Consider the following 9504-nt stretch of genomic DNA (forward strand, 5'->3'; position numbering starts at 1 on the left):
TAGAACAACGCACAACCTGTGATATTTCAATTATATAACAAAATATAATGCGGAAAAGAAATAACACAGACACCAAAGTTTTGTTAACGAGGAAACCGCAAATGCAGAAAAACCCCGGGACCTAGTCCAGATTGAACACACACTGTATTAATCCGCTACAGACACTATCCTACTCCAAATTAACTTCGGTCTGGACTGTAGTTGAACCCCAATCAATGTCACACTGATCCAAGGTACAGTTATGCTCCTACGCCTCTTATCCCAGCAGGATGCTACGTACTTGATTTTCTTAGATGATCTCACCCACAACTAAGAGTTGCTACGACCCAAAGTCGAAGACTTTAATAAACAAATATGTATCACATAGAAAAGTCTACGGTAATAGATAAATCTGTCTCCCACGAATATACCTACGAGTTTTCTTCCGTCTTTTGATAAATCAAGGTGAACAAGAACCAATCAATAAACCGGTCTTATATTCCCGAAGAACAGCCTAGTATTATTGATCACCTCACAATAATCTTAATCGACACAGCGAAAAAAGATATTGTGGAATCACAAACGATGAGAAGAAGTGTTTGTGATTACTTTTCTATCTTGACTATAGGAGATATAAAATCTCAAGCCAATTATTTCAATTGTACTCGTACGATAGAAACATCAAGATCAGATCACACAACTACAAGAAAAGTAGTATCGGTCTGGCTTCACAATCCCAATGAAGTCTTTAAGTCGTTGACCTGGTTTTAGAAGAAGAAACCAAAGGTTAAAGGAGAATCGACTCTAGCTATGGAACTAGTATCACACGTAAGGTGTGGGGATTAGGTTTCCCGGTTGCTAGAGTTCTCCCTTATATAGTTTTCAAATCAGGGTTTGCAATCAATGTTAGCTTGGGTATTGGTCTGGGGTTTACAGCGTGCGGCGTGCAACACGCCCATTATGAAAAAGTGTCAGGAAAGGGGGCAGTTGAGGACAGTAAGGAGTAGTGGGTGTAAAACCAACCAGTCCTCTCTTCATGACAAGGACATGGTTCTCACCATTTTTACACGATCCCTACTTCTCCACCATTCAACTATCTCCACTTCCTACGAGATCAGATTGTTCAACCATGACTTGTATATATAAATAGATTTTCAATTTATTTCAACAAACAACAGTTCATTAACACAAGCATCCAGAAAACACCAAGAACTTACAGCTTACATTCTGCAAGCGGGTTCTACATTCTGATACAAGTCATAAAACAACCACACTTTCATAGTTCATCATTCTGATCTCAACACCTTCTTTGCTTCCCTCCCTAAGATCAACCCTTCCCTTCATTTTGTGACTGAAGCAAGACTGGAACGACCATTTCTTGGTTTAGGCCAGAATTATACAGATTGATCTCTCGAATATAAAGTACTCCCGTGCAGTACATTTGTTTAGGGTTTAAATTCGTTTCTCGACGGCACACCCAATTTACCATTTTCAGCAGAATCAGTTTTTTACCTTGTTACAACACCAAGGCTCATTTTGTTATTAGGATATAACACGATAAAAATTTACTCATTTTTGACTCATTATCTTTTTAATAGTAATTGCAACTTATATTCCTCGTATTGATTAAAGTATTCATCCTTAATGTGATTACACACAAATTATAATCGAGGTAGGTGAATGTTTAGGCCGGTGATTTAAAACGGTGAATATTATTAGAGGATTGTTATCAGATTTTTGTGAAGGTACATAGATATGTTATGGTATCTTCGGGAGCAAAAAGAAAAGAGTCATTCCTAAAGATTGTGCACGATATCGAATCTGATTTTGTGCACATTATCTAGCGAATGTTCACGTGGTATATCAATCTCATCCTTTAATTTAAGTTTAAGAATTATTCGATAAGGGACGAGTTTCTTGTCACATATAGCAGTGGGGTTATCTGTTAACTACTTAACTAGTCAAATAATCATGTCAAATTAACAGTCTTTAAAGGAATGTGTACCAATGTAGATTTTAAATATGTAAGAAATGTGAATGATGGACGTCTCTGTCCACATCATATAACTAACAATTAGCTATTTGGCAAGCACTATTCCTGCAATATGTGGTTTATTAGACATTTAAACCAATGTCCAGTATTCCGCTTACAGGTTATGCATTGATAAGCACGTAAGTGCGACATTTTTATACTTTATACTGGGTAGGTCTCGATATTTGGCTAATAATGTTGTTTTAAGCCATTTACAGGAATTATAAATGAAACCCGTTCACCCGAAAAATAAATGGGTAAACGATGAGATGAATGGCGTTTGCGACAACAAAGCTCAAGGCAACAAAAGAGGCCGGGCCTGTGGTGGTCTGCCTTGTACACCCACATGGCAGCTCTTCCACCACATTCTTTTTGTGTTATTATTATAACCATTTTCAACGGCGAGAGATCGAGATTCAGTGAGAAAGAGCCAGGAGATGCAGGTGCTAATTATTTCGAATTCCTACAGTTTCAACGAGAGTGGATATGTGGAGTTTTGGGGTCGAGATTCAAGCCAATCATTTCGTTCTTTTTTCAAACAACATCGATTGAATCTGGGGGTTTATTCCATGAGTTCGATTGACGGATTCTGGGGGTTTGTTTGGTGTCAGTTTCAGTGTAATTGAGATATGGAATTGGGCATAAGTGAAGCGTTTCATGGCATGAACGGAGAGTTTATAGAGTGGTATTGAATGGCAGTTTGGTATTGCTGCTGGTTTACATTTCATATGGGATTTTGTGAGGTTCTTATTATGGCTTGAAATGGGTTTGATTTGGGAATTTTGTGTAGAACAGGGATGAAGGCGTGAGATGAATATCGTTGTGAAATTGAAGATAGCAACCGGTGATGATTTAGTTTGGTGTTGGATCGGGACTCAAGTTCAGTTGATGAGAGAAGCATTTAGATGGGGTCTTGATGTAAACTGAGAATGGTTTTGTTTAGCTGGATCGGGTATGTGTCAGGGAATGGAAGATGGGTTTTGACCTAATTTCGGTGTTAATCCATCTGTGTGAAGTATTGCTCGATCCATACAATTGAAGAAGAACTGTTGGAGAAATTTCCACTGTTAACAGCAACAGATTTGGGGGTTTAGTGTGGCAGTGATAAAGCAAGGATTTCTGGTGGTGGTTGTTAAGACACGAAGAGAGTACTGCAGTTGTAGTTTGCCGTGACAGGTCTCAAATGTTAATCTTTCCAGATTTTTAGCAACAGATGGAAATTGGGGTTCGTTAGTATGGTATGAAATGTTGATTTGTTGTGCTCAGTGAGTGAACTGGTTGCAACCAGATTTGTGGCCTGAGATTGGAAGTCATGGTCTGTGCTTGGATCGGGTTTCAACTAGGATTTTGTTTGGTACAGTGTGGAGTCTCCGCGGCACCTACTCAAGAGAGGAGTCGAATACAGGTAGTCAACAACTGATTTCAGCTATCTTTAGGCAGAAACTGGAGGAAGAGATTACAAGTATTTTCTATGTACTGAATGAAGAGATGAATACGGGTTGGTTCAGGTCTTTTTGGCATGAAGATAGGACTAACTCGTTGAGATAGAAGTCGGAGAAGAAGTCAAGTTGTTGTTGTATAAATGGAGAAGAAGGACCAACCAAAAGGGTACGATTGAATACTGCAATCTGAATTTTCTTTTGCTTTCTATTTAATTCAGTTTTTTTTAGTTCTCTTGTGTGTTAGAGTTTTTGATTGAATACTTTTAATGGCTATCTACACAACAATGAGAAGCTAAACTCCTCTCTGCCAAGACAAAAGGGGAAGCTTAATGGATTCTAGTATTCTTTACGGTGATCATAAATGAATTTCATGTTATATTCCATTTCTTGGTCTTTGTTTGATTGCATTTTTGTGTTGATGATGTCTACAAATTTCTTAGATTCATTGTGGTTTCTGGATACATTGAATGCTAGGGAATCCCTGTGACATTTCTCAATTGAACTTTATTTTAGAAACATAATCAATCAGTCATGATATGGTATTTGTTTTGTTACTTTAAAATCCCAATTTGCTATATCTTCCGGGTAGAACGAATCATTATTCAGTTTTGTTCGAGTTATAATTTGATCCCGTAATACTTGAATGCATTAGGTGGAACCTCAAAGTCTTGGTAGATATAACAATCACTTATTCCGTTCTTTTACAAATATTGTTCTCTGCTTTTTTAATTACAAATCAAAATTATATTATTGCTTTGCTAAACAATTCTTCTGAGCACCAAAAATCTCTGTGGTTCGAACACGACTATATTACACTTCTTTATCTTTGATACTCTGAAAAGAGCGATCAAATTTTGGCGCCGCGGGCCCGGGATTGTTTAGTGTTCCTTAGAATTAAGTTATACATCGCTATTTTTAGTTTTGTTTTACAGTTTGCTGATTTATGTTGCTTCTTAACAAGGAGAAAGATAGCTCTAAAGACTTGGCGACATTAGGAGCTACTACGGGTGCAGGGAACAAGTGTTGTTGCTTCAGTTGTGATTAGGCTGAAATATTGCCGAAATCACAGCCATTTGGGTAACATTGTATTTGTTTCTTGTTTCTTTTGTGTATACAATATTCTAGGTTTGATCATTTTAATCGACTGCGTAACTATCACCGTTTAGCTAATAGGGTATTAGTGAATCACCCTAGTCATCCAATGGCAGGTGAAGCTGAGAGATTAGCGGTTGAGGCTGAAGCTGAGAGAATAGCTGCTGAGGTCGCGGCCAATGTTGATGGACCTAGAACCCTTAGGGATTATTTGCAGCCGGAAAGGACTTCTACACCTTCTTGTATAGTTCTTCCGGCTAATGCTGGCAACGTGTCGATTAAGTATGGGCAGATACAAGCACTGCCTAAGTTTCATGGATTGGACTCCGAGAGTCCATACATACACTTGAAAGAATTTGATGAGGCCTGTACTACTATGCCTTTTGTTGTTGCGACTCAAGATATTGTAAAACTGAAATTGTTTCCATTTTCTCTAAAGGAGAAAGCTAAGACTTGGCTGCATTTTTTGCGACCAAACACCATTAGGACATGGAATGAAATGACTAGAGAGTTTCTGAAAAAGTTTTTTCCTATTCATAAAACCATCACTCTTCGCAAAAATATTATGAATTTTTCTCAAAATGAACATGAGTCTTTTTTCGAGTGTTGGGAGAGGTTTGAAGACTTACTTTCTAGCTTCCCTCATCATGGTTATGAAATTTGGAGAGTTATTAACTTCTTTTATGAGGGTCTGAATTCTGGTATGCGTCAGTTTGTTGAAATGATGTGTAATGGGCAATTTTTGAATAAGTCACCTGATGATGCTTGGAGTTATTTCGATTCGCTAGCTGAAAATGCCCGAAATTGGGATACTTCAGGCACATCAGATAGAAATAAGTTCAAACCCTTAGCTAACTCTAGGCCTGGAATGTATGTGCTGAGTGAGGAAGATGATTTGAATGTTAAAATTGCTAGCTTGCATAGGAAAGTTGATGTTATTCAGAAACCAAATGTAGTTAAGGTAGCTGACTCGGTAGAACATGCTTGTGGTATTTGTGAAAGTCTGGAACACTACACTAAGGATTGTCCTACAATCCCATCATTTCAAGAAGTGTTACATGACCAAGCAAATGCCATGAATACATACAAAAGACCTTTTAGCTCACCTTATTCAGAAACATATAATCCTAATTGGCGAAATCACCCTAATTTCAGTTGGAGAAATGGTCCTACTATGAATGATGTTAATGTTCCTCAAGGGTCTTCATCTAGTAATCCTTATGTGCCACCTCATAAGAAGACTCTTGAGGATACTTTACAAACTTTTATGCAAGGACAGATGATAAGCACGTAAATGCTACATTTTATACCCATATTTATATTAGCTAAGACTCGATATTTTGGCTAATAACACTATTTTGGTGCTTTTGTAGAAAGTACAAGGAAATAGCTTCGAAAGATAAACAGCTCAATAAAAAGCTAAATGGCAGTTGCAACCAAAGAAACTAAAGTTGGTGCTCTCATGGCACTATGAGACAACTTATGCACTTGTGGGCTGCCAAGTCCATAACTCATGTTGGCTATCTTACCATTTCACGTACAGAGAAACATGGCATGAAACAAAAGAATTTTGCTTTGTTTTCCAAGTACTTGAGTCCATTAGGATTTAAGAAATAAGTGGATGTGGCTTCATTATCACCACGTATTGTCAGTATGTAAAAGAGCATGTAAGTCTTCTCTTTATCAGATTGAAAAGGGATTCTCATTTCTTAAAAAGCAGATGGAGTTCGAGACTGTTTGAAGCATCTGTTGTTACATTTTGCGAGATGGAAACTTCAGAGATTCATCCATGGCGTGTATTAGTAGTACTAGAGAAAAATCAAGCGGCAGCAGCTTATTGTGGAGACTGGGTAATGGCCTGAAGTTGGAAACGGTCTCGCAACTGATTGGTGTTGGTTGTCACTGCAGTCTATAATATCTCAATTGCATAGCAAAACGATGGCAGTGACGAGTTTAATAGCAGCAGCAAAGCAAGGAAGAAGATGTGTTTGTGCTCGAAGAGAGTTGGTCTCAAACAGAAACGGTCTGTTGCAGGCAGTAGAGGTGGAGCTCATTGTCAATGGAGTGGGGGTTCGCTGGCTGAATGATTGAAGTGATTCTGGTCGGGAAAGATTGGCAGCGGTGGTTATCTTCAAATACTTCGTGGCAATGACGCAGCTGAATTTTATGTCGGAGCAAAGAGGTAGTGGGGCTGGTGGCTTTCGAATGGCGTTGGCGGTGATAGTTGTGGTCATCAAATGGAGCTCAAGCTACGCTTCTAAAATAAGAAGCCGAAGGTACTGTTGAGAGAAGATGACGATTGTTGTCCGTATGTAATGATTGGGTGAGCTGCCTAGTTGGTGATGAATGGAAGATGGCAGCATCTGTTCGAAGGAGATGGAGCTGGCTAGAGAAGGTTGTTGGCTGGTTTTGTACGGGACCATTCCCATCGAAATGGAGTTGATGCCCAACGAGTCGGAAATGAAACTGGTTTTTACCGTGATCAGTCTGGGAAGGAGCTCGGTGTGGTTAATCTGATATTAGGGTTGGTCGAACACTTTCTTAAGCTGCGGACTACTGGACTGGGCCTTTGGAAGGATTTGCTAGGTCTTATTTTAAGGCTCTTGGCAACACTATAAAAGCGAACATAGACTACAAAAGAAGGGGAGGCCGGCTGGAACATATACTTCGGAGGCCGTTTTGGAGACGAAGAGGGAGGCGCTGCTACAGTGTCGAGAAGAAGAACTGGGTTGGAGTTTGCATTTTCGTTTTCAACTAGCTAGTGATTTTCTTTCATATGTTTATGGCTTTTGAGAAAGCCATGTTTTGCTAGATTCATGTAACTAGGGTTCATGATTGAAACCACTTTGGGGTACTAGACTACTTTTAATTAAATTGAATTATCAAGTAATAGGCCATTATGATTTGAATTGATTAATCTTTGAATATTGTTTATTTGATTGATTGAAAAACGAGTTGTTGCATTGCCGGTTCTAGAAACCTTTGTGCGTAATTGGTAGTCTTACAAATATTTTTGGTTTCATTGTTTGACAGTCCATACTTGGGTTAAATCCTTTGATGGGTTATGCTTAGAATAGTCAAATAATATTTGTGAATTAATATTTAGTTTCGTATATTTTTCTCGCTGATGCAACTTGATGGTGCATGCTTGGATTTATTCTTTTGATGCGCTATGCTTAGGGTATACCAGTGACATTTGCGACTCTATTCTTATAATAGGTGATGTCAATAGAACGAAAGATAAACATATTTTCATAATTATGTTTCATTTCAGTGATTGAATAGAAGTAGTGGTGGATGTCTTAAAACCCTGGTTACCTAGTTTTCCATTGAATTTATTTTATTAGCCTAGTTTTCTTATTTCGTTTTCAATTATAAAAATTCCAAAAACATCATTTCTGGTTAGTTTTATTAGATATATTGGTTACAGTATTTCCACCGGTCCTCGTGGGAACGACCCGTACTTGCCTCTGTCTACATTGTGGACACCGTGCGATTGCGGTTATCGCATATAGATATCTCCAGATCCTATCAATTTTTGGCGCCGCTGCCGGGGAGCGGCGGTGGAATATTGTAATTAGTACTTTTTGATTTTGTAAATAGTTAGGTTTTTATTTTTATTTTTTTTATTTTTATTTTTATTTTTGTATAGTCTTTTATTTCATTTTTAGTTCAATTTGACTTGGTTTCTGTTTAGAATTTTATTTCAGGTACCTTTTGGAGGATGATGAATTCTTTGCACGAGATGTCATCTAAGATGACACTTGCGGAATATAAGCGTAGAAGTTCGCATTCTCAGGGAACGTCTTCTGATATGACGCTTGGGGAATATATGCATAGGCTACGGTATGGAGTTTTTTCTCCACATATGGTAAGTGAAGAATCACCTTTAACAATATATGAGAAGTATTACAAACACACACCGCCTAGTTTGGAACAAAGATTGAGAGTTCTTGAATGCCAAAGATTATTTGCTGATGATGATGAATTTTGTACTGACTCTTTGTTCCAGACAGAACTTATAAATGACCCTGTGGATGATTGTGTGGATGATTTTCCTAATTCCATGGATGAATGTATCTCACAAGATCATTCACCCGACTTAGAGGTTGTTTCTAAACCCTTAGACTTCCAAAAGTTGCCTAATTTAGGGTTAGAATTGTGTGCTTCTAAAGTGTTGTTGGGTTACTTTGCATCTAAGTACCCAGAGGACTTGCCTATTATTGATACCGTGCATGAGACGATTGATACTGGTCAGGTAACTTTAACTGCTGATTTTGAACTAATCTCAGTTTGTTTATCCCACTTTGCAGATTCTGATGATTCTATGCTTATTGACATTGTCAATGCATTGTGCCCTCCAATGGTTAATCAAGGTAACCATAACGGAAATTGTTTCCGAGGACTTAGAACCAGATTTAGGAGTGACTGATTTTGATAAACTTGAACCACTAAATGCATATTTAGTTTGATAATTCTTTGCCTTTTTAAAATGTCAATTCATTACCTCCTCTGATTTTTAGTGAAGATAATGTGTCGACCGAATGTATTTCAGCTGATTTAGGACTTGATTTAGAGTGTGCTTCTCGAATAGAAACTAATAGGTATTCTATGTTGGTTGTCCATGTGAGTGATTTACTTTCCTCAACTAAGGACTATTTTCTATTGAGAATGGATTTACACATCTTTTTGGAGGTTTATAGTGCTTGCAGGTTCATATTCGCAGCTGAACTGATTTGTTGGATTGATCCCCAACTTTTCAGACTTTATATATATGCTTTGCAAGGATACAAAGATTATGCTTTATGGGAGTCAACCCATACGATTTTGCTTCATGGGAGTCAACCCATCAGATTTGTTTTCTTTCCTCTATCTTTTATTTGTTTGCTTGAATTTCCCATCTTAATTTCTATGTTGGATGACTCAATTACATTGAGGACAATGTAATGTTTAAGTGTG

At 37.9% G+C, this 9504-nt stretch overlaps 1 protein-coding gene across 4 annotated transcripts; it reads left to right on the forward strand.

Annotated features, from left to right (window-relative positions):
* Positions 1-2427: 2427 nt before the first annotated feature.
* LOC113343702 lies at positions 2428-7454 on the forward strand. Of its 4 annotated transcripts, XM_026587833.1 has the most exons (3): positions 2428-3416; positions 3520-3619; positions 4415-7454. In XM_026587833.1, the coding sequence occupies exon 3, from the start codon at positions 4655-4657 to the stop codon at positions 5837-5839; it is 1185 nt and encodes a 394-aa protein (XP_026443618.1). In that variant the 5' UTR covers positions 2428-3416; positions 3520-3619; positions 4415-4654; the 3' UTR covers positions 5840-7454. The 4 variants fall into 4 exon arrangements, with proteins under 4 accessions (XP_026443618.1, XP_026443615.1, XP_026443616.1 ...); XM_026587830.1 differs by having other exon boundaries at positions 2428-3619; XM_026587831.1 differs by having other exon boundaries at positions 2428-3619; positions 4418-7454.
* The last annotated feature ends 2050 nt before the right edge of the window (positions 7455-9504 follow it).

Source organism: Papaver somniferum, unplaced genomic scaffold (genome assembly GCF_003573695.1).
Source record: "Papaver somniferum cultivar HN1 unplaced genomic scaffold, ASM357369v1 unplaced-scaffold_65, whole genome shotgun sequence".
NCBI lineage: Eukaryota > Viridiplantae > Streptophyta > Magnoliopsida > Ranunculales > Papaveraceae > Papaver > Papaver somniferum.